At 40.4% G+C, this 25243-nt stretch overlaps 1 protein-coding gene across 1 annotated transcript in view; it reads right to left on the bottom strand.

The window, feature by feature from the left end:
• Positions 1-200: 200 nt before the first annotated feature.
• Positions 201-25243, bottom strand: part of ADGRE2 (adhesion G protein-coupled receptor E2) — a 33135-nt gene continuing 8092 nt past the window's right edge. The window contains exons 6-15 of the mRNA XM_005865847.2: positions 13493-13600; positions 13085-13305; positions 12722-12901; positions 10376-10573; positions 9866-10101; positions 7698-7764; positions 7202-7293; positions 5277-5445; positions 5083-5193; positions 201-1417 (exon numbers count right to left, since the gene is read on the bottom strand). Coding sequence (XP_005865909.2) covers positions 1397-1417; positions 5083-5193; positions 5277-5445; positions 7202-7293; positions 7698-7764; positions 9866-10101; positions 10376-10573; positions 12722-12901; positions 13085-13305; positions 13493-13600 — 1403 coding nt within the window. The 3' untranslated portion in view covers positions 201-1396. The remainder of the gene's footprint in view (positions 1418-5082; positions 5194-5276; positions 5446-7201; positions 7294-7697; positions 7765-9865; positions 10102-10375; positions 10574-12721; positions 12902-13084; positions 13306-13492; positions 13601-25243) is intronic.

The raw sequence follows: 25243 nt of genomic DNA, 5'->3' as shown, positions 1-25243 counted from the left end.
TAACTTGTTATTCTGTTCCATGTATTTTATGTATACTAATACTCAGGTCTGAAAGAACAGGTCCCAGCAAGCTCTTTCTGTCATGGGCCAGTGAGTAAATATTTTGGCTTTGGGATTTTGCAGTGTCTTTCACAACAACTTAACTCTGACATTGTAGTATGAAAGGAGGCATAGAAAATCCATCAACACATGTCTGTGGATGTGTTCCAATAAAAGTTTATTTATAAAAGCAGGCAGATGCTTGGATTTAGCCTGCATGTTATAGTTTCCCAACCCTTGATTGATACACTGGATTAGATTTTGGTTAGACTGATTTGTCAATAATTCTTTATTTACACACATAGGATGTTGTAAAGTCATGTCTTATCAGGAGTTAATGTTAGGTTGCCCACTATTGACAATGTTAAGCTGATTATTAAGGTCATATGGTGACTGTCAGATTTCCCTATTGTAAATTTGGCCTTGTAATTAATCAGTAATCTGTGAGGTGTTTTTTTTTTGGCAGTGTGGGAGTAGCCTGTCCTCCAACAGCCTTTTACATTTTGTTTTAGTGGCCATTTACTTGATATTGAAAAATCATAATTTTCTAATTTTATCTCATCTTTTACAATTATTAGCTGATATTTTTAGGTATCACTATGGACTCATGGATGTTTTTAATGTTATACCCATTTACAGGCATTTCCCATATGTTCAAATTATACAAATGTGGTCCATGGAAACCCATAGGGAAATTATCCCAGGTGAAATTGCTTTGGATTGGGTTTTGCCTAGATGAAATAATACATATATATTGCACACAACTCAAATTTATAAAATGTAAGGATGTAGAAACTCTATTGATTTTACTCTAACATTTTTTTTTACATATAAGCTTTGCGAAATCAGGAACTGGATCTGTCTTGATCTGTGTACAGCACATGGTGAGTAAGAGAAATATTTTTAAATTAAAAATTAGTAAGTCTTTAGAAATGAAGAGTGAAGAAGTCAAGGCATGTAGGTAGGGAGGCCAAATACAGGTATTTAACTGAACATTACTCTACTCTTTTATGTTGTTATAAGGTAGACCTTTGATGATGGTTTTCCTTGTTATATATATTTAACTTGAGGAACACTTTTGAAGAAAAACAGGTTGGAGTGGAGAGCTCAACCCAAGACAACTGAGGAATTGGGTCATAGCTCCTTGACTGCTGGGATTGAGCTGAGCATGCTGTGTGGACCAGAAGGCCCCAATTCTCTAGCAACTGAATGTCAAACATTTCCTGTATACTTTTCTCCCACAATGGTGCCATGAAGAGTTACTTATAACAGATACAAAAAGTATTTTCTATATTCTTTGCCCAAAGGATGACAGTTCAGTGTTTTCCTCATTTTCCAGGAGACAGGATCATCTGGTTTAGTTGTTAATTTCATTCTCCTGAGATGGAAGGGATAAAAATGATACTGTATTAAAAAGTGTAAGACGTGTACTCTAAAAACTACGAAAGATTGTCAAAAGAAGTCAAACAACCTAAAGAAATGGAAAAGTATTGCATGTTCATGGATCAGAAGACTTACTAGTTAAGATTGCAGAACCTCCACATTGATCTATAGATTCAACATGATGCTTATCAATATCTCAGTTAATTTTTTCTCAGAAATTAACAAGCACATCTTAAAATTTATATGGTACTTAAAAAGGTCCAGAACAGCTGAAACAATCTTGATAAAAAAGAAAAAATTTGTGGAGTCAATTCCCCAATTTCAAACTTGCTACAAACTATAGTAATCAAGATAGATGATGGAAGAGAGTTAAGTGTCCAAAAATAAAACCTTATATTTATCAGGAATTGCTTTTGACAAGGATGTCAGGATAATTCACCGATGGAAAGAACAATCTTTTCAATAAATGATGTTGGGAAAACCGGATAGCCACATGTAAAAGATGTGTACGTCACATTGTAAAAACCTCAAACCATTAAAAATTCTAAATAAATCATATACCTAAATGTAATAACTAAAACTATAAATGTTTTTAAAGAAAACATTTATAAATCTTATGGGCGTTAGTCAATTCTTTTTTAAATATGATACCTAAAGCACAAGTAAACAAAAAAATAGATAATTTTCACTCTTACAAAGTAAAAAATTATGCACCAATTGGATCAAGAGTGTGAAAAACCAATCAAAAGAATGGGAGAAAAAAATTGAAAATCATATGTCTGCCAAGGGACTTGTGTCCAGAACATATGTGGAATTTTTACAACTTATCAATAAAAGATAAATGACTGAATTAAAAATGGCAAGAGGATTTGAATAGCTATTTCTTCAAAGAAGATATGCAAAAGGCTAATAACCACGTGAAAAGATGTTCAATATCATTAGACATTAGGGAAACACAAACCAAAAGCCTAATGCACTGTACACCAACTAAGGTATAAAAAACTAGCCCTAGACAGTGTGGTTCAGTTGCGTGGCTCATTGCCCTGTGCACTGAAGGGTCTTGAGTTTGATTCCCAGTCAGGGCTCATACCCAGGTTGCAGGTTCCATCCCTGGTCGGGGCACATATGATAGACAACAGCACGGTGTTTCTCTCTCACATTGATGTTTTTCTCTCTTTCCCTCTCTCTCTAAAATCTATTTTAGGATGAGCATTAAAAAAAGCAAAAGCAAAAAACTAAACCACCACAAGTTTTTGTGAGGATGTGGAGGAAATTGGAACCCTTATATATTTGGTCTTGATCCTCGTGGAATTGGGGAACCATTTTGGGGATTTTTATTCAACGTGGTAGAATATCAAATTTTTGTTTTGAGAAGGTAACACCGAGTTTTATGTGAACAACTGTTGCAGGAAAGAATAGATGAGAAAAACCAGTTAGGAGGATTTTGCAATACAGCCAAGGAAAGATGACAGCTGCATTTAGGGAGGAGGTGATGGAGCCAGTATTAACAAGACAGATCTATGAGTACTGAGGAGGAAATATTAACATGATTTAGCAATGGACTGGTTTGGGGTGGAACAGGGTAGGAAAGAGGATAAAATTAATGATTTTTCCAGGTCCTGACTAGTGCAATGAGATGAATGGAAATGCCACTGAAAGAGATGAGAAATCCTGAAGAGGATTAAATTGGTGAAAAAATGATGAATTCTTTTATGGCCGTGTTGGATTGCTTCTGAGATATTTAAGTAAAGGTGTTAAGTAAGCAATTGGAAATTGTGGTCTGGGGCTCAAAGGTAATTCAGGACTAGAGAAACTGTTTGGCTATTATTTCCTTCTGCATAACTCATTGAGTCCCTGTAGACAGGATTGTTTATCAGGAGAGTATAGTATAACTAGAGGCCCGGTGCACGAAATTCATGCATGGGTAGGGTCCTTAGGCCTGGCCAGCAATCAGGGTCGATTGGGGCCTTCTGGCCAGGACTTTCCTTTGTTCTGTGCTGCCCCCTAATGCCTAATGGTCAGCACACGTCATAGCGAGCGATCGAACTCCCAGTTTCCCGGTCGAACTTGTGAGGGGACACTGCATATATATATAATGGGAGTGTTTCTAGGACAAAGCTGGATAGAGTAAATGAAATCTAAAGAAGATGAAGACAGTTCAGCCAGAAAGTGAGGAAGAATGCCAGGGATGTTGAGATCTAGGAACCAGGAACAAAAGAGAAGTTTCATGATGGAGACAGTAACCACAACACCCAATAGTACTAAGAGGACCAAAAAATATTGATTTCATCCAGTGATATGAAGGTCATTGGAGGCTTAAGAGAGAACTGTTTGGTGGAATGATGGAGGCACATACCAGTTTTTGAGTGTTTGAGGAAGAAGAGGGAGGGATTAAATGTATAACTTTAATAATTTTTAGTAAGACAGAGATTTAGCATGTTGCAATGAAGGTGGTTGCAATGATGCTGTTGAGTAGGTGAAACTGCAAGGTTCAGAGAGAGAGAATGCATGAACAGTAATGTAAAGTTATGGAGCAGTCAAGAGTGTTGGGAACCAAAATGCAATAGAAGGACTAGCCTTAAAAAAGTCAGAAGCACATTTGATGGGATGAGGAGAAAATGAACCAGATGTCCAATGCCTTGTGTTTTTGAGAGCACAAAGTTGACCTTATTTCATCCTGCTTACTTGATTTGCTATGAAAGAAACTGGTAGAAACACCTGCTGGAAAGGAAAGAATTAGAAGAATGAGATTCTTGATGAATGGAGAATTTGGAAGGCTTAGTTGTAGAGGGTTGGACAAACAAGTGGATGATAAATATGCATAAGGCTTAGCAAGCAGCATGGTGGGTCCATGGAAGTTGGGAGAAAAAGTGAATTGTCTGAAAACCTTGCACAATTCATATAGAACCTATGAGTCTCATTTTCTTTACCTACCAAATGGGAACATAATAATACTTATCTTCAAAAGCTGACGTGAAGAACATGTGAACAAAACTCACGAGACAAGATTTTATAAACCAGAATATACATATGTTCATTGCTATTGTTGGGATCCCTCCTCAGCCCTTTGTGAATCTCCTTCCTGGCTTTGCATTATTCGTATGTGTTGAAAATTCCAGGAACAATTGTAGATTCTTAAGTAAAGTCTCAAACCCAACCTAACACTTATTTTACTAACTTTTATGACTATATATGCCATGTATTTATTGTTCTTTATATAGAGCGTAGCATGGAATGAGTTGGGATAAAGGCTGGTGCTGTGACTGTGCGGTTTGAGCATCACAGCTTCAGATCATTAGTTTCTGCTTGTTGAGCTGACCAACCATAGCTTCTCTCTCTGCTTATGAGGAAATGTTTTGTATCTTTTCACTAAGTAAAATTAAAAACCACATGCACCATGTCTCACAAAGTCAGTGCTCTACACATGTGAGAAGGTAATCATGGGCAAGGGTCAAGGTGAGTACATCAACACAGCGAGTGGAAGTACAGGAAGACCTCCATTGTTGACATGGAAATGCCTTGGGGTGGGTCCACAAGTAAACTCAGTGGGAGCCATCCTAGGGCATCACTGGCTATATGTCAGGTTGTCCAGTGTGATGGGCATGAGCTACTAAAGTGGATCAGCTAGTGAAGTGCTCTGGGAGCAATATGTGATCTTACCACATTGTGTTTGGAGACTTCAGACATAGCCCTGCTGGAGAGTGTATACTTCTCAGAGATGGCTTTGGATTCCTTGATCCCTTTCAACCATTTCCGGTATTGCTCCTGGACCTACAGAAGCAAAGCATGCTCTGAGTCAGCTCACTGAGAGGGGTGAGAGTGAAAAATCCTGGGTAGAAGCCGGACAATAGTACCTGCTGGCTGAGGAGACAGTATACCAGGAAGATGAAGACGCCCTGCAGGCTGTTGATGATGGTGAAGAGATAGGCCATGGCGTGAGCAGCTGGACCCACCTGCAAGATTCCCAGACACCATGTGCAGCCCAAGATGAAGAGCTGAGCTGTCGCTTTAAATGTCAACATCCTGGGTAGAAGGAAAAGAGAGGTCCGTGGTGCATCCAGAACAACAGAATCAAGGTCACCCTTATCTGTACCCCAGGGATGCATGAGTGAGTTGTGATCAACTTTGATAACTACTCTCAATGATCCTCTGAACAGAAATGCTATCAGAGTTTATCATGTCATTTTGACTTCGACTGAAGTACAGACTTCAGTTCTTGAACATCTCCCATCTCGAACAATTTGGTCCTCAATCAAGTTGTTAATGGAAAAAATGTCTTGGTTAACTTCAGTTCTCGACCTAATAACCATTTTCATGCTGATACATGATTATGACAAAAAGTGTCTCTCAGGCCACAAACAAAGGAGAAAACATGCCAATTCGAGTCAGTTTACAGCTAAACCGTGCCTTGTTAACATCTCAGGAAATTGTGCTGTGAATATTTTATTTATTTATTTATTTATTTATTTACGTTTGTTGCTGGTGAAATGGACGACTAACACACTTTTAAAACACGAAGAGGCCATCAAAAGTGCTGATGTTGGTAAGGGTGTGAAAGTGCTCATGAAACCATAAAGGCAATTGAAGAGGTAGAAAAATTGTTATTGAGTTGGATAAATGAAAAGCAGTTAGCCAGTGACAGCATTTCAGAGGCAATGATACGTGAAAAAGTGAAGATGCTGCATACTGACCTCTAGAAAGATACCCTTGAACGAGTGCTGAAAGTGATTAGTTTAAGGCTAGCAGGGAGTGGTTCGATGAATTTAAGAAAAGAAGTGTTTGTTCATAGATTAAACAGTACATTAGACATGTACTGTATACAGGAAAGGTTAAAACAGAACCATTTGGGGGGTCTGGAACAAATTAATTCAGTTTACATTATTTCTAATGGGAAAAAACGATTTTGTTTTCCAACACCGCTTCTCGAACAGCCTTTCAGAATGAATTAAGTTCAAGAACCGAGGTTCCGCTGTAGTGATAATTCATAATGTGGGTTTCAAAAAGATCATGATGTTTCATGAATGTCCCTAATTTCCTTCAACTGGCATTACTGGAGATGTTCTGTGTACCTGATTCTCTGTGCTGGGTCTTGGGTATTAAAAATAACAAAGATAATTTCTGTTTTCACAAACCTTCTAGTCTCATGGAAAGATGAAAACAAACAGTCACATAATATTTATTATGTGTGAGGTACCTCGGCCCAGGTCCCATCCAACACTATTCCTATTTTTTCACTCTCCATGAACTGAGTGTGAGCATGATTTGCCTAGAATAGAGGCCATTCATTCTGTGCTAAGTTTAGGAAAGCAAAGGATGCGCCTAGCCTTTCACAAGATGTGATATGTGGAGAAAGAACCTGATTTTCTCCAGGTGTAGGAGTGGAGAGGGCAGAGGGAAGAGCATCCATGAAGGTGTGGGCATGAATGGGCATGCTGGGTTCTGGGAACAGTTATGTGATTTCCTAAGTGTTCTATAAAGATAAAAATGTTCTGAGACCCTTTTCATAGGACCATGGAAGTAATTCATGTTTAACAGAACAAAGTCAATTTTCTCTGTAGCTGAGATAATTTCATGCTCGAGTTATGGAGAAACAAAATATTTTTGACTTGGCTTTCTGCAGCAAACCACACTACCTGAGCTGGTTTCCAGAGAGGGTGGCTGCACCTCTCTCCTGACCCCTCAGAATCCCTGTGAAAGGACACCAGGAGCTTGGAACCATAGGGTATTGCTCCAGGACCATGCTTTGTATGGGGTGGTGTGCACCTCTGACCCCTCTCACCTCGTGTTCTGGAGGGTGGACACATCCCTGTTGAGTGAGGAGAGCTTGGTTTTCAGAATCCAGAAGGTCATCAGAAAGAAGGCCAAGTTAATCTGTGGAAACCCCACAAGGCATATTGAATATATTCCATCTGTACCCCTTCCTCCTGGCTCATCCAACACCTAACTCAGCAGGTAAGACACGTTCATATTTCATAGCAGTCATAGAAAAAGGGACCAAACATCTAGTAACACAGGCTTATGCTTGTCCTGTAACTGGGGTGATCAACGTGTCGCAGTTTTGATGGCAATCTCCACATTTTAGCACTGAAAGTGAGAGGTCTCAGGAAATCCCTTTATCCTGGTTTTAAAAGAGAAATTTTGCCTCTTGTAAGCCTCCTCAGTCCTGGGCAAACTTTAAGGATTTCTCATCCTGCCTGTAACCCTCCTTATACACCTGCTCTTCGATAGACCCTCAGCTGGGCAGGAAGCATGCTCTCATGTCATCCTTTACTCACAGAGAAGATGGTGCAGACAGGGCCAAGGAAGGTCCATATAAATCCCTCTTGTGTGCTGAGCCAGCATCTAAAAGAGAGATGGAAAGAGACTGAAGAATCTATTTGCCTTTGTGGATAAAGACTTGGTAGACATATCCTTCACCACCCATAGTTTCTTCTTCCTCCTATTGCTAATATTGTTTCTTTTTGATAAGAACTTTTAAGCTTAGATCTATCCTCTTACTAAATTTTAAGTATACAATACAATATTGTTAATTATGCCCTATACTCTAATAGATCTTATCTTATTACTCTTTCATAACTGAAACTTTGTGTATGCCCTTGATGGTGGTGCTGGTCCTGGTTCTGTACTTAAGTTCAAACTCATCAGGTTACATACCTTAACTATGTATAGCATTGTATAAATCAATCATGCCATAATAATGTGGTTTTTAAAAAGATAAATTTATTTTAAAAATGTCAGGTATGCTGGCAGAAGAAAATATACATTTTTAAATGAAAAGATAAATATCAATAAGTAAATTAAATTATGGTTTATTGGATAAATATTGTGTCTCCTCTGTGTCAGGACATCTGCTTGACCTGAAGACCCAACTGCAATGGAGGTAGTCTGGTCTCAGTCCTCAGGGAAGGTCACTAATTACACAATAGAAACAATCAAGATGATGAGTTTTATGGTCAAGTGTGAGGAGCTATGAGAACACATAGTAGACAGCTTGCCTAGTCGGTGGTATAGGAGATTCAGGTAGTTGGGAAGGGTTCCCTGAGAGAACTGATTGTGTTTATTCCGAGATATGAATGGATGAGCAGGTGTATAGAAGGTGAAAAAATTGGGGACATGCAAGATGATAGTAAAAAAAGATGATGACAGTAACCCGATAACAATACTAAGGGCTCATGTGCATTATATAATTTATTCCTCATGACAACACTGAGACTCCAGTGACCACAGGTTGGCATCTAATGCTTAAGGAAACAGTACATCAAGGCCACACTGATAGAAATGATAGTACTGGAAATGACCCCATGTGAGATACTTGTGAATGAGTTGGGAGGTGTGAGTACCATGAAATTAGCTGGACCCACCAGAAGACTCAAAGCCAACACTACTAAGACAATGATGGTAAACTGCACCCTGTGGGTCAAATGGGGTCACCACCTGATTTTGTAAATGTGCTTTACGGGAACACAATTGCACTCATTCTCTTGCATATTGTCTATGGCAGCTCTTGTGCTACAAGGACAGAGGTGAGTCATTGCAACAGAGAGTACATGGTTGGCAAAGTTGCAGCCCTTTACAGTTTGCTGACTTTTATGCAAACTATATAGGAAGGCCATCTGACCAGGGCTACTCCGATGTTGGTGAACATTAATTATTTCAACATAGGAGTATGTTGTAAATGCCGGATGGTCTGTATTTGATCCCAGTTCTGCCACCAACCATCTGTGTGATTTGGACCATGTCAGAAATCTCTGTACCTCAATTTCCTCACCTGCAAAACTCATATAATACCATTCTACCTCAGCGGGTTGTTGGGAGGATGACTTGAGCTGATACATTAAAAATATTTGGAATATAGATTTCATGTCCAAAATGATTTCTAAATCTTAGCTCTGGTCATCACAATTTCATCATCTAAATAATCTTCCCTCCCCATTTTTTTCTCTCCCTCTTTTTTTTTAATTAAGGAGAGAAGTAGGTTACACCAACCAATGCCATCCCTTCATTTTCATTTTGCTTCCTAGAATATTTAAAACAGTCCCCTCAATTAATGCAATGAGTATTATATTCATATACATTTACTGATTAAATATTTAAAATAATTAAATTGAAAAGATAAAAATCAGCTTATTTATTTTAACCATGTATTAATTTATGATTGTTAATGTTTCTTTATTATAAAAGTATAGGTAATGAATGTAATGCACAATTAATATTATATAAACATATAATTATTAACATACTATATAATTAACATTTGAAACAATGAAATTTTAAGTTCCTAATAACAGTCGCTTCAAGGAATATAATCATGGAACCAGGAAGATGTCTTTGGGTCATTATTACTGTTTTCCTATACCTATCATATTCTAGTGAAATTAAAGTGCTACATTGGCTCTCTGCTGACCATGTGGAGAAGATGAGGACAGTGGGAACTTTAATTTACCGGGTAGGTGTTCCATAAAGGTGAGGCCTGGAAGCTGCAGAAATGACCACCTTCACAGCTGGGGCTCCATAGCCCACAGGGAGCATGAACTTCTTCATGAACCTGCTCACACTGGAGTAGTTGACCACCGTCAGGTTGCGCGCGGTGAGGAAGAGGTGCAGGCCCTCCAGCAGCATCCAGGTGAAGGAGGCCAGGTAGAGATAGTGTAAGGCACCCGCGATGATGGCGCACAGCACCTGGGGGAGGGGTGAGAGTCACCAGGTGGGATTGTCAGGGTAGAGCATGGACCCGGGACCTCTCCTATACTTTTTGGGGTAACTCTGATGTATATGAAGGAAATGTCAAAAAAGGGGGTGTCTTCTAGTTGGGTCAGTCATTGTGAAATTGGCTACTCACCCCTCTGACATTCCTAAAACACAAGGCCACTATATTAAGATGTTCAATGCAGCATGGCGTCATGAACTCCACATCCCACAGGGAGGAAGATGTCCTTTGAGACAGTGTCAGTACCTTGTTCTCAGTTCTGTCGATGGCCGTGAGGAAGAGCAGGTGGGCCAGGAAGAGGCAGATTGAGAGCTGCAGGTGGAGTGAGGTGCAGGTGTTCTGGATGGCTTTGCACAGCAGGAAGGTGAAGGCCGCCAGGAGGAGGCACAGCAGAGAGAGGCTCAGCCCCAGGTAGGTGATCACAGCCAGGGCGGGATCATCATCCTGGAACCCAGCAAAGAGGAGATGTCAGTTATACTTTCCTGGGCTGGGTTAATGACTCTTACACCATATTTAGTTTTATTTTTCGGTGTAACAAAATCAGGAATGGAGGAGCCACCTAAATTTGTGATGTTGGTGGGTAATCTAGAGTTTTATGGGTTCTAAATGGATTAATTCAGACCCTGGAAGAATTGAGGGATAGAAGAGACCTTACTCAAGATCAAGTCCTGGAATTCAAAGAGTTGATTTATTTTAAAATATTTTTGCCCTAGTCAGTTTGGCTCAGTGGAAAGAGCGTTGGCCTGTGGACTGAAGGGTCCCAGGTTTGATTCTGGTCAAGGACACGTACCTCAGTTGCAGGCTCGATTCCTACCCCTGGTCGGGTGTGCAAAGGCAGCCAGTCAATGTGTCTCTCTCACATAGATGTTTCTTTCTCTCTCTCTGTCTCTCTCTCCCTTCCACTCTCTCTTAAAATGGAAAAATAGCTTCAGGTGAGGATTAACAACAACAAAAAAAGAATGTCACTGAAGAAAAATTTCCTAGCTGGTGTGGCTCAGTGGTTGAGTGTTGACCCATGAACCAGGAGATCACAGTTCGATTCCCGGTCAGGGCACATGTCCGGGTTGTGGGCTCAATCCCCAGTAGGGAGGTGTGCAGGAGGCAGGTGATTGATGATTCTCTCTCATCATTGATGTTTCTATCTCCCTCTCCTTTCCTCTCTGAAATCAATAAAAACATAAAAATAAAGTATATTTATTGATTTTTAGAGAGAGAGGAAGGGAGTGGGTGATAAAGAGGGAAACATTGATATGAGAGGAAACATCAGTTGCCTCTTGTACAACCCCATGGAAATAGAGCCTGCATCCCAGGCATGTGCCCTGATTGGGAATTCAACCAGCAACCTTTTGGTGCACTGGACAACGCCCAACCAACTGAGCCACACGGGCCAGGCATAGGGTTTATTTTTCTTGAGACTTTTGGGCATGACTAAGCTTATAGATGATCATGTGAGAAGAAGGAAGTGTGTGTAAACAATTGCAACATTATTTATTAGCAAATGATCAAAAGAAAACCCCCAAGAGGGGGTCTTGATGTGTAATTTACAAAGCATTCACAAAATGAAATGCTTTGTGGCAATAAAAATAATGAAGTTTGAGGGTGCTTTAATGTGAGGGCAATTCTCCTGCTGGCTTCCAGTTAGCAATACTGATACCCTGTGAGCGGACTTGGGAGGGGTACACGAGAAAGAATGCAGGGAGCCCCTAGGCCAGTGATGGCGAACCTATGACACGTGTGTCAGAGGTGACACGTGAACTCATTTTTTTGGGTTGATTTTTCTTTGTTAAGGTGAAAAAAAAAAAGAAAAAAAAAAGAAAAAAAATTGCAGTAGTGATGGTCTTTCGGTTCTTCTACTCTTCAGCCTGGCTCGCATCAATTTATATATATATATATATATATATAGAGAGAGAGAGAGAGAGAGAGAGAGATCACAGCCAGAGAAGTCAGAAATCCAAGCACAAGAAGGATTTGATTCGGTGCTGTTTGCTTGAAGGTGGAAGGGGCCATGTGGCAAGGAATGTGGGCAGCCTCTAACAGTGATGGCGAGCCTATGACACGCGTGTCAGAGGTGACACACGAACTCATTTTTTTTGGTTGATTTTTCTTTGTTAAATGGCATTTAAATATATAAAATAAATATCAAAAATATAAATCTTTGTTTTACTATGGTTGCAAATATCAAAAAATTTCTATATGTGACACGGCACCAGAGTTAAGTTAAGAGTTTTTCAAAATGCTGACACGCCGAGCTCAAACGGTTCTCCATCCCTGCCTAGGAGCTGAGTGTGCTCCTCTACTGCCAGCAGGTAAGAAAGTGAGACATCAGTCCTACAAGTTCAAGGAACTGAATTCTGCCAGCAGCCAGGGAGCTTGGAGAACTGCACAACTCAGATGAGATTACAGGCTTGCCTGACATGATCATTTTAGTCTTGTGAGACTCTGAGTAGACAACCCGGGTATGCTGTGCCAGATTGCTGACCTGAGGATTGTGCAGGATAATGAATCCGTGTGTGTCTTTTTAAAGATACTGCATTTGTGGGAATTTATTACATAGCAATGGATATTAAATTCATCCCCTCTTAGGGCTCTCACCTGCACATCATAGTGGGCCATGAGGACGGCAAAGCTGCTGAGGTGGGTGCATTGGCAGGTGGTGCTGATGTCTCTGGTGCCCACCCTCCAGCAGCCTTTGGTGGACCAATGACCACTTCCATTCTGGCCAGGCTCCCAGAAGACACAGAACAACTTCTGCTTTGGCCTCGGGGTCACCGACTGTAGGAACAGAGCAAGGTGTGAGCTGGTGTTTCTCTTGCTCAGAAATGCTGACCCAAATCCTGCTTGTGATGGGTTTCCCTGGGGAGATGATGCACCCATGGGAGAGCCCCCGGAACCTGAAGTCTATTCCCAGAAATCAGGCTCATTTTATATCTATAGCCCCATCCCACCAGGACTCACATGCTTGAAGATGAAGGTGACTGGGGAGCTTAGGTTCTGGGTGTTATTATTGCTCACAAAGACGGAGATGACATCTGAGAGCAGGACAGGGGAGACTTCCTGCAACATGCCCTTGTGTGTCTCATTCAGAACTGACTGCTCCTCAGTTTCTAGAACTAGGGGGGCTTTAGCCATAAACTTGCCCATTCCTGGTGTGGAGAAAAGGCCCACCGTAGATGGACCTGTAGGAAAAGACCATGGTTGACATCTTGGGGTGTCCACAGGACCCCTTCCTCAGGTAGACTCTTTTCTTGTGGTCCCCACCATAGCCCACACTTTCCTTTAAACTTTAATTCTCCATTTGTCCCACCCTTGGGTATCTTATTCCACTGTGAAACCTCAGTGAACTTCTCCCCATCTCAGCCTTACCTGAGTCACCAGATTCCTGTACTGTATCCCAGTCCAGCAGCATCTTTGCCTGATTAACACTCAAGGTGACATTCCTGTCTCCTTGCTTCTTTATCTTCAGAGACAGTTCTATGAATTGTGGGAGTTACATTGTGGGGTTGTTAGATTAGTAACTGAACCTGCAATGGTTGCTATAATACCCTGTTATATATAATTAATATATTATATAAATGTATTATATATTTATATATTACATAATATATATTATCTCTCTCTATATAAAAGCCTAAGCTACTGGACAACCAGATGACCAAATGACTGGTTGATTGGTCACTATGACGTGCACTGACAACCAGGGGGCAGATGCTCAATGCAGGTCAGTGGGCTCCCACATAGAGTGGCAACTCAGCTGACTGACGGGCAGCAGACACAGGGCTCACCGCTGTGGTGGCGCGAGCCTCTCCTGATTGGGACTGCCTGATTGGAACTGACTGGGCGCGAGCCCGCGGCCAGTACAGTGGGGCTGGGATGAGCAGGAGCCACAGGCAGGAGCGGCAGGCAGTGTTGGACTGCTGGTTTCAGCCCAATCCCTGCAGGCCACACTGAGGGACCCCACCTGTGAACAAATCTGTGCACCAGACCTCTAGTTTATATATAATGGTATTATTTAGTAAACATGATAATATTATAACACATAATATTTGGTGTACATAATAATGGCATATATATCATGTGGATTTACAAAGGATTATAAGAGAATATCATGAACAATTATTCAATAAGTTAGATAACCTGGATGAAATGAAGAAATTCCTAGAGACATACAAACTACCCAAATGTAATTAATAAGATATAGAAAATTGGAACATACCTATAACAGGTAAATAGATTGAACCATTAATTAAAAACTTCCCCAAATAAAAAGCCTATAACTTATGGCTTCATTGGTAAAGTCTACCAGCCATTTATGGAAAAATTCACCCTAATTCTTTGTAAAATTTTCCATAAAATAGAAGAGGAAGGAAGATTATGTTAATAATTCTATGAGGCCACCATCATCCTGAAAACAAAATCAGATAAAGACATCACAAGAAAATAAAACTGCAGACCAAAATCTAATATACATACATGCAAAATTATTCAACAAAGTATTAGGAATAATCCTATATAATAAAAGGCTAATATGCAAATCGACCGAACTGCAGAACAACTGGTTGCTATGATGTGCACTGACCACCATGGGGCAGGCGCTCAATGCAGAAGCTGGGCTCACGCTGGCAAGCACAGTGGCGGTGGCAGGAGAGGCCACCTCAGCAGCGCTAAGGATGTCTGACTGACTGCTTAAGCCTAAGCCATCAGTCTGACATCCCCAGAGGGCTCCTGGACTGTGAGAAGGCACAGGCTGCGCTGAGGGACACCCCCCACCAAGTGCACAAATTTCATGCACTAGGCCTCTAGTTTTAGATAAGGAAGTTCAAAATATGTACACAGAAAAGTACAAATATTTTTGAAAAAAATTAAAAACCCTAAACCAGGGGTCCTCATACTTTTTAAACAGGGGGCCAGTTCACTATCCCTCAGACCGTTGGAGGGCTGGACTATAGTTTAAAAAAAAAACTATGAACAAATTCCTATGCACACTGCACATATCTTATTTTGAAGTAAAAAAACAAAACCGGAACAAATACAATATTTGTGTTTGCATATGGCCCGCGGGCCGTAGTTTGAGGACCCCTGCCCTAAACAAATGGAAAGACATCCCATATTAATGGATTGGAAGACTTAATGTTAAGATGGCAAGGGTCCACAAAATGATCTACAGATTCAATGCAATCCATATCAATAGTGTAATATCATTTTACTTACTTATTTTTACAGAAATTCAAAATCTCATTTAAAAATTCATAAGGCATTGCCTCAAATACCCCAAACTATCTTAAAAAACAAATCTGGAGAACTCACACTTCCTGCTTTCAAACTTACTGCTAACCTACAGTAATCAAAACAGTATGCCCTAGCCGGTTTGGATTAGTGGATAGAGCATTGGCCTGCAGGCAGAAGGGTCCCAGGCTTGATTCCGGTCAAGAGCACATGCCTGGTTTGCAGGCTTGATCTCTAGTGGAGGGTGTGCAGGAGGCAGCTGATCAAGGATTCTCTCTCATCATTGATGTTTCTATCTCTCTGTCCCTCTCCCTTCCTCTCTGAAATCAATACAAATATATTTTAACAACAACAAAAAAACCAGCACCCCACAAACAGACAAAAAAACACACAACAGTATGGTACTGAGTTCTGGTCAAAATGACAAGGTAGTTAACACTGTGCTCATCTACTCCCATAACCACATCAAAATAATTTCTAAATTATAGAACAATCAACTTGGAGAACCATTGGAAGACTAGCTGTAGAGAGGTCCTATACTAAGGATATAAAGAAGAGGCTACATAGAGACTGGTAGGGGGGCAGAGACGAGTTGGCTCAGTCGTCAAGTGCAACAGTTGAGCATTGAGAGAGATATCTTAGCTGCAGAGGTCCCTTCTTAAAAGTGAGGAGTCCCAGCCCCACACTGGGCTCCCAAGCCCAGAGTACCAGTGCTGGGAAGAGGAGCCCTCACAACTCGTAGATGTGAAAATCAGTGGGGATTCTGTCCATCCAGGTGAGATGAAAGGCTGTTGGAAACATTTCTAAATTATAGAACAATCAACTTGGAGAACCATTGGAAGACTAGCTGTAGAGAGGTCCTATACTAAGGATATAAAGAAGAGGCTACATAGAGACTGGTAGGGGGGCAGAGACGAGTTGGCTCAGTCGTCAAGTGCAACAGTTGAGCATTGAGAGAGATATCTTAGCTGCAGAGGTCCCTTCTTAAAAGTGAGGAGTCCCAGCCCCACACTGGGCTCCCAAGCCCAGAGTACCAGTGCTGGGAAAGGAGCCCTCACAACTCGTAGATGTGAAAATCAGTGGGGATTCTGTCCATCCAGGTGAGATGAAAGGCTGTTGGAAACCCAGGTGTCCTCTTTAAAGGGTCTGTACACATGTTTGCAGGCACTCACGCTGGGCTCTGGGCAGAGGGAGAGCGGTGCAGGGGGCACACATCTAGGGAGAAACTGAGTTGTGTGGCTTCAGGGTGAGGGGTGGAGGGACAGCTGCCATTGTCCTTGTGTTGAATCCTTCCATAGAGCTGGCAAGCAGGCACAACCTTTTCTGTGTTGAGCCCTTCCCCCACATGGGTAAATCTGAATCTGCATTGGCCTGGTGAATATCACCGGCCCCACCTGGATAAGTCTGACCCACCTGGATGAGTCCCAGAGACTCCACCGCACCCAGTGCCTGCTGGAGGCTCCTCTGAGTCAGGCAGCCAGCCTTGACCCATGCTGCAGTCCTTAAAAACTCTCTTATCATTTTTCTTGAAATGTTAATTACATGTAAATGGATCATTACCTTGTATCTACAATCTGGTAATAGATTTATTTTGTATGTTGTAAAATAAAAATAAATAAATAATTAAATGTATTTAAAAGAATTAAAAAAAAGGTAGAGAGGCACACTATGCTCATGGATTGTAATACTAAACATAATAAAGATATATTAATCAAATAACAACAACAACAACTTAGGCCTCAGAAGGTGGGGGCATGGTGTTGGGATAGGGTGGCTGCAGTGTCCAAATAGTAACAACAACAATTAGAGCAATAAAGGTACAAAAAGGTTCATGAGGGACTTTAAATGATAAAACACCTGACCCATGCTGCAGTCCTTAAAAACTCTCTTATCATTTTTCTTGAAATGTTAATTACATGTAAATGGATCATTACCTTGTATCTACAATCTGGTAATAGATTTATTTTGTATGTTGTAAAATAAAAATAAATAAATAATTAAATGTATTTAAAAGAATTAAAAAAAAGGTAGAGAGGCACACTATGCTCATGGATTGTAATACTAAACATAATAAAGATATATTAATCTTAATAAACTTACCTCCGTATTCACACACACACACACACACACACAATCAAAAACCAAAAAGCTCTTAGGGTGGCTGCAGTGTCCAAATAGTAACAACAACAATTAGAGCAATAAAGGTACAAAAAGGTTCATGAGGGACTTTAAATGATAAAACACCAGAGAAATAATACTAACAAAGGAATTTAGGAATGATCAAAGCTGTGATATTCAGAAGGAAGAGAATGAATGAGAGAGAAACCAGGATCTGGTTTACTGGTAACTCCCTGGTGCTGATATTATGTGTCTTGAGGTCCAATCAGCAATTACCTACCTTTCTATGTGTTCACTCTTATTTTCTCCTATTTTCTCTCCTACCTTCACCTTCATCCATTATTAACTTACCTCCGTATTCACACATACACACACACACACACACACACACACACACACACACACAGACAAAAACCAAAAAGCTCTCAAAGTTCCACAGGCCCCGTGCAGCCAGTGGTTGGCCTCAGTGCACCCTGCGCCTTTTGTTGAATGGCCGTAGGCTCGGCACTGATGCCAGATCTGAATCTGCACTAACCTGGTGAACACCACTCGCCCCACCCTGGTACTCCCTGAAATCCTGCCTCACTGCACTTTCATATTTCCCGAGATTCACTCAGCAGCTGAGCTTTACAGGCAGCTGGAAAGTGGTGGAAGGCCTAGGGGTGCCCAGTGCCTTTTGCTGAGAGGCCCCAGGCCTGGTAGTGATGGCAACCAGCATCAGTTTGCATGATGGCCTTCTCCACAGGACTTCAGGCCCAGTAAAAGCAGCTACCAGCCATGGTCCTGAGCCAATTAGTGGCAACGGCTGACCTTGGCCTGTGCCAGAGTCCCTCCCAAGATGCCCCAGAACGAACATACCTGGTGGCTGGCTTCAGACCATAACAGAGCAGCACCTGATGGGCTCCACAAGTGATACACCCAAAGGGTGATCTCTACAGACACCAGAGCCCCACTGGTGCAAATCCCTCACCCTGGGGTCAGTCTCTGCACAACAGCTCATACACTGTGGTCATGGCCAGTCCTCAGAGCCAGTTAGCCTGAGGGTCAACACCTACTCACTGACCTGCCAACAGCAATCAAAGCTCAACTACAACAGAAAGGCACACACAACTCACACAAAGGACACTCCTGGAGCGCTGGGCTCAAGAAATCACGGAGACTATGCCACGGGGCCTCCAGGTCACCTACTACATAAGACCACCTTGCCAAGACTGGGAGACATAGCAGATCTACCTACCTAGAAACAAACTCAGAAAAATACCTAAAATGAAAAGACAAAGAAACATGTCCCAAATGAAAGAGCAGGAGAAAACTCCAGAAAAGAACAAAATAAAATGGAGGCAAGCAATCAACCAGACAGAGTTAAAAACTGGTTATAAGGATGCCTAAGGAACTTTGGAGAAAAATAGATGAATGCAGCTAAAACTGCAACAAAGAGATAGTAAGCATAAAAAAGGGCATAGAAACCATAAAAATGAGTCAGTCAGAAATGAAGAATACAATCACTGAAATAAAAAAGACATAAAATGGAATCAAAGTGGACTAGATTAAGTGTGCATCAAATCAGCAATTTGGAAGACAAGTAGCAGAAAACACCCAATCAGAGCAGCAAAAAGAAAAGAAATTAAAAAAAAATAAGGATAGTTTAAGGAACCTCTGGAACAACATCAAACATAACAACTTTTGTATCATAGGGTTACCAGAAGAAGAAGGGAGGGAGCAAGGGATTGAAAACATAGTTGAAAAAATAATGACTGAAAACTTTCCTAACTTGGTGAAGGACAAAGAGCCAAAGTCCAGAAAGTGTCAAAAGTTCCAAACAAGATGAACACAATGAGGCCTGTACCAAGACACATCATCAATAAAATGTCAAAGATTTAAGACAAAGAATATTAATAGCAGCAAGAGAAAATCAGTTACCAATGAGGGAGCTCCTATAAGACTGTTAGCTGATTTCTCAACAGAAGCTTTGCAGGCCCGGAGGGATTGGAACAAAATGACGACAAAAGAGGACCTACAACCAAGACTACTCTACCAAGCAAGGCTATTACTTAAAATTGAAAAGAGATAAAGAGCCTCCCCAACAAGAAAAAGCTAAAGGAATTCATCACTACCAAGCCAGTATTTCAAGAAATAATATAGGAACTTCTGTGTAAAGAAGATAGAGAAAAAATACATACATTTGAATAATAAAAGGGCAATAACTGTGTCCCTATCAATGATCACCGGGACCCTTCAGTCCCCAGGCCGACGCACTATCCACTAGGCCAAACCGGTCAGGGCAAGGCTATTACTTAAAATTGAAGAAGAGATAAAGAGCCTCCCCAACAAGAAAAGGCTAAAGGAGTTCATCACTACCAAGCCAGTATTTCAAGAAATAATACAGAAACTTCTGTGTAAAGAAGATAGAGAAAAAAAATACATACATTTGAATAATAAAAGGGCATTAACTGTGTCCCTATCAATGATCACTTTAAATGTAAATGGATTAAATGCTCCAAGCTGAATGAATAAAAAAAATCAAGACACATAAATATGCTGTCTACAAGAAACCCAACTCAGACACACACACATACACACACTGAAAGTAAAGGGATGAAAAAGGTATTTAATGTAAATATAAATTAATTAAAGCTGGGATAGCAATTCTTATATCAGACAAAATAGACTTTAATACAAAGGATGTAATAAGAAACAAAGATGGACATTTTGTAATGATAAGGAGATCAGTTCAAGAAGAGGATATAACTCCTGTAAACATTCATGCACCCAATGTGGGAGCACCTAAATATATAAAGCAAACGTTGATGGACATAAAAAGAGATATTGGCAGCAATACAGTGATAGTAGGGGACTTTACCACTCCATTGACATCAATGAATAAATTTTCCAGAGAAAAATTCAATAAGAAAACAGCTGCTTTAAATGGTACATTAGACCAGATGAATTTAATTGCTATTTTTAGAGCATTTCACCCCAAAGCAGAAAAATATACATTTTTCAAGCATAAATGGAACATTTTCCAGGATAGACCATATGTTAGGCTTCAAAAAATGTTTCAGTAAATTTAAGAAGATTGAAATAATATAAAGCTTCTTCAACCACACTGGTATAAAACTAGAAAGCAACTAAAAGAAAAAACCTGAAAACCACACAAGCACATGGAAGCTAAATAATATGCTACTGAACAATAAATGGCATAACAATGAGATCAAGGAATAAGTCAAAAGATACCTTGAGACATTAAAAATTTTTAATAAAGCACACACACAAAACACAATGACACGCTGGCCAGTTGCTCAGTGGTTAGTGTTGGCCTGAGCACTGAAGGGTAGGTGGGTTTGATTCCTGGTTAATGGCATGTACCTGGGTTGCAGGTTCATCGCTGCTCTGGTCAGGGCATATTTGGGAGGCAACCAATCGATGCGTGTCTCTCACATTGATGTTTCTCTCTCTCTTCCCCTTCCTCCCTCCTTCCTTTCACTCTCTTTAAAAAGCAATGGGTGGGGGTTAATGGGAAATGAAGACACATTTGTAATACCTTAACCAATAAAGAAATAAAAAAAAAGCAATGGGAAAAATATCCTTCGGTGAAGATTAACAAAAGAACAACAACTCTCCTACCCCTCCCACAAAAACACAATGACACAAAATCTGTAATAAAAATCTCAAATATACCATTTAACCTTACACCTAAAGGAAATAGTAAAAAAATTAAACAAAGCCCAAAGTAAATAGAAGGAAGAAAATAATAAAAGTTAGAGTAGAAATAAGTGAAATAGAATCTAAAAAACAAACAAAAAAAACCAAAAACCAATACAAAGGTCAATGAAGCCAAGGGCTGTTTTTGTTTTTTTTCCAAAGAGAAACAAAATTGAAAAACTTTAACCAGACTCATCAAGAAAAAAAGAGAAAGAACCCACATAAATAAAATCAGAAATGAAAGAGGAGTAGTAACAACTAACACCACAGAAATATAAGACATTATAAGAAAATAGTACAAAGAATTACATGCCAACAAATTGGACAATCTACAAGAATGGATAAATTCCTAGAACATATAATTTTCCAAGACTAACTCAAGAATAAACAGAAAATCTGAACAAACTGATTACTACTAATGAAATTGAAGCAGTAATAAAAAAACTTCCAACAAACAAAAGTCCTGGACTGGATGACTTTACAGGTTAATTTTGCCACACTCAAATAAGAATTAACACCTATCATTCTCAAACTATTCTAGAAAATTTAATAAGAGGGAAGTCTCTCAGGCTCATTTTATGAGGCCACCATTACCCTAATTAAAAATATACTATAAAAATAATTATAGGCTAATATTTCTCATGAACATAGATGCAAACATCCTCAAAAAAAAACATGAACAAACTGAATTCAGCAATGCATTAAAAAGATTATACACCATACTTAACTGGGGTTTATTCCTGGTATGCAAGGTTGGTTCAATATCTGCAAATCAATTAATGTGATACACCACAAACAAAATGAAGGCTAAAAATCATATGATCATATCCATAGATTAAAAAAAAAGCATTTGACAAAATCCAGCATCCATATATGATTAAAATTCTCAGCAAAGTGAGAATAGAGGGAATATACCTCTACTTAATAAAGGCCACATATGACAAGCTCACAGTTATCATTATACTCAATGGGAAAAGGCTAGAAGTACTTTCCTGAGGATCAGGAACCAGACAAGGATGCACACTTTCACCACATTTTACCCAACGTAGTATTGGAAGTCTTAGCCACAGCAATCAGGGAATAAAAAGAAATAAAAGGCACCCAAACTGCAAAAAAGTAAAACTGTTATTATTTGTAGATGGCATTATACTACATAGAAAGAACCCTAAAAATTCCATCAAAACCCTACTAGAACTGATAAATAAATTCAGTAAAATGCAGGGTGCAAAATTAATATTGAGAATTCAGTTGCATTTTTACATACCAGTAATGAACTGCTAGAAAGGGAAACCAAGAAATCAATCCCATTTAAATTGCATAAAAATATGCCTAGGAATAAATTTAAGTAAGGAGGTAAGACACCTGTACTCAGAAAATTACAAAGGCTTCTCAGTTCAACGCGCAAACCTGTTTGAGAGATCTGCACATTGAAATGTCTGAAGGTGGGCGAGTGGGAGGAAACTGGGAAGGTGGAAAGGAGAAGAGCTGAGATGGGCCAGAGAAGAAGCCCGGGACTTGCTGCCTGGAGCTCTCTGCCAGGGTCAGCTCAGGGAAGGGAGGAATCAGGTGGCTGCGGGCACTCCCTTCAGCTGGAGGAGCAGGCAGATTCAGTGAGAATCCTGCAGGAGTGGGCAGGATGAGCTGCCGCTGATCTCAGTGACCTGGGCAGGGACGAAGCACAGAGGCACGGCCATGGTTGTGACAAATGCATTCTAGACAGAGAAACAAGCCACAGGGCCTGGCTGCCTCCACTCACCCTTCCAGAGCTCTCCTTTCATTCTCCCAGAGCTAGCAGCAGGCCCCAGAAAAAGCTGTAGTAGTGAGTGCTGGGTTGCAAAGCACATTATTTGCAAACCCAAGAATGGGTACTAGGGAAACACTTTCTACCTGAGCCACAGGCACCCTCTTCAACTAATCCCAGGTCGAGTGGAGACACAGATTGGATGCCTCAGAGGCCTGCCAGTCACCATGACTGGTAGGGCAAAGCCACAAAGGAAGCGACCAACTTCCCCCAGCTCATCCCACCCCCACACATCACAGTGTACTGCTGGCAGTGTCTGGATACAAGGGGCAGCACTGGGATTTCATTCCATCATTTACCACCTTTCCCCCCTCCCTCCCCGCTCCGTGGGGTTGTTCTCCTAAGACCTAGGCATGTAAACTAGGAAGGCTTCTCCAGCCTTCCCAGGGAGCATAGGCCATTTCCCGCCACCCCTCAGAGATCTGAAAAACCAGAGCAATTCAGGAGAACAAAAAAACTTGTGATTCAGCACCACCTATTGGAAAACGATTGAGAGAATTAAGCAAACAGAACACCTAATTATCTCAATTCAAAAAGGCCTTTTCCAAAGCACATTGTATTAAAACTGTCAAAAATTAGTGACAGGAGATTAGATGCATTTAAAAAAAGAGAAAAGACTGCTGTATATATGAACATTTCTTTTATGTAAACTTAATGGCAACTACATATAAAAACCCAAAACTGAGACACATAACTTAGAAGAAAGAGGAAACAGAGGGAAAAATTATGAAATACCACCAAACAAAAACAACAGACAGAAACACAAGGAAAAAACAAACAGTGGAGGCACAGAGCTACCAGAAAACAAAAGATAAAATGGCTATAGAGAGTCCTCACACACCAAGAATCACCGTAAATGTACATGAAGTGAATTCACCAATAAAAAGGCACAGAGTGGCAGATTGGATCAAAAACAAAATCCGAGTTACCTCAAAAAATTAAAAGTGGAACTGCTTTATGACCCAGCAATTCCACTTCTAGAAATTTATCTGAAGAAACCTGAAATGCTAATTTGAAAGAATATATGCACCCCATATTCATTGCAGCAATATTTACAATAGCCAATATTTTGAAACAGTTCCATCAGTAGATGACTGAGGAAAAAAGTTGTGGTACATTTACAGAATGAAATACTACTCTGTCATAAAAAGGAAGAAAATTTCACCCTTTGCAACAGCATGGATGGACCTGGAGAACATTATGCTAAGTGAAACAAACCAGTCAGAGAAAAAAAAGAACCATATGATTTCACTCATATGTAGAATGTGGATGATCAAACTGAACTATTAAGCAAAACAGAGACTAATAGAGGGCAGGCAGATAGCTCTGGTGGTGGAGGTGTCAGGAGGGTTGGAGGGATTGAGCAAAAAAGAAAAAAAAGAGAGAGAACTCATGAGCATGGCTGACAGTGTGATGACTGTGGGGGGTGGGGTGGGTAGACGTGGAAGAGGGCATAGGAGGGATAAATGATGATGGAAAAAATAAAATAATATTTAAAAAAACCCAACCATAGCCCCAGCTGGTTTGGCTCAGTGGATAGAAGTGTCAGCTTGAGGACTGAAAGGTCTCAGGTTCGATTCTGGTCAAGGGCACATGCCTGTGTTGCCAGCTGGATCCCCAGTAGGGGGCGTGCAGGAGGCAGCCAATCAATGATTCTCATCACTGATGTTTCTATCTCTCTCTCCCCCTCCCTTTTTCTCTGAAATCAATAAAAATATATTAAAAAATCCAATCATATGCTGCCTTCAGGAGACACATCTAATTTGCAAAGACAAAAATAAACTCAAAGTGAAAGGATGGAAAATGATTCTCTAAGCAAATGGCATCCACAGAAAAGCAGACGTAGCCAATGCTTATATCAGACAAAATAGATTCCAGGATAAAAAAGTAATAAGGGTCCAGCTGCAGTGGCTCAGTGGTTGAATGTTGACCTATGAACCAGGAGTTCACGGTTCCATTCCTGGTCAGGGCATATACCCGGGTTGGGGCAGTGTGGGGTGTGCAGGAGGCAGCTGAGCAATGATTCTCTCTCACCATTGATGTTTCTCTTTCTCTTCCTCTCCTTTCCTTCTGAAATCAATCAATACTAGTAAAGTGATAGATACAAAATAATCATGGGAATGTAAAGTACAGCATAGAGAATATAGTCAGTAATCTACACTAATAAAAGAGAAACATGGTAATTGGCGTACGACCGCTATCCTTCCCATTGGCTAATCAGCATATCCTTATGCAAATTAACTGTCAGCCAAGATGGCGGCCAGCAGCCA

This window comes from Myotis brandtii, unplaced genomic scaffold (genome assembly GCF_000412655.1).
Source record: "Myotis brandtii unplaced genomic scaffold, ASM41265v1 scaffold2134, whole genome shotgun sequence".
Taxonomy (NCBI): Eukaryota; Metazoa; Chordata; class Mammalia; order Chiroptera; family Vespertilionidae; genus Myotis; species Myotis brandtii.
The sequence above is the reverse complement of the archived record's forward strand: the minus strand, read 5'-3'. Positions and strand labels throughout refer to the sequence as shown.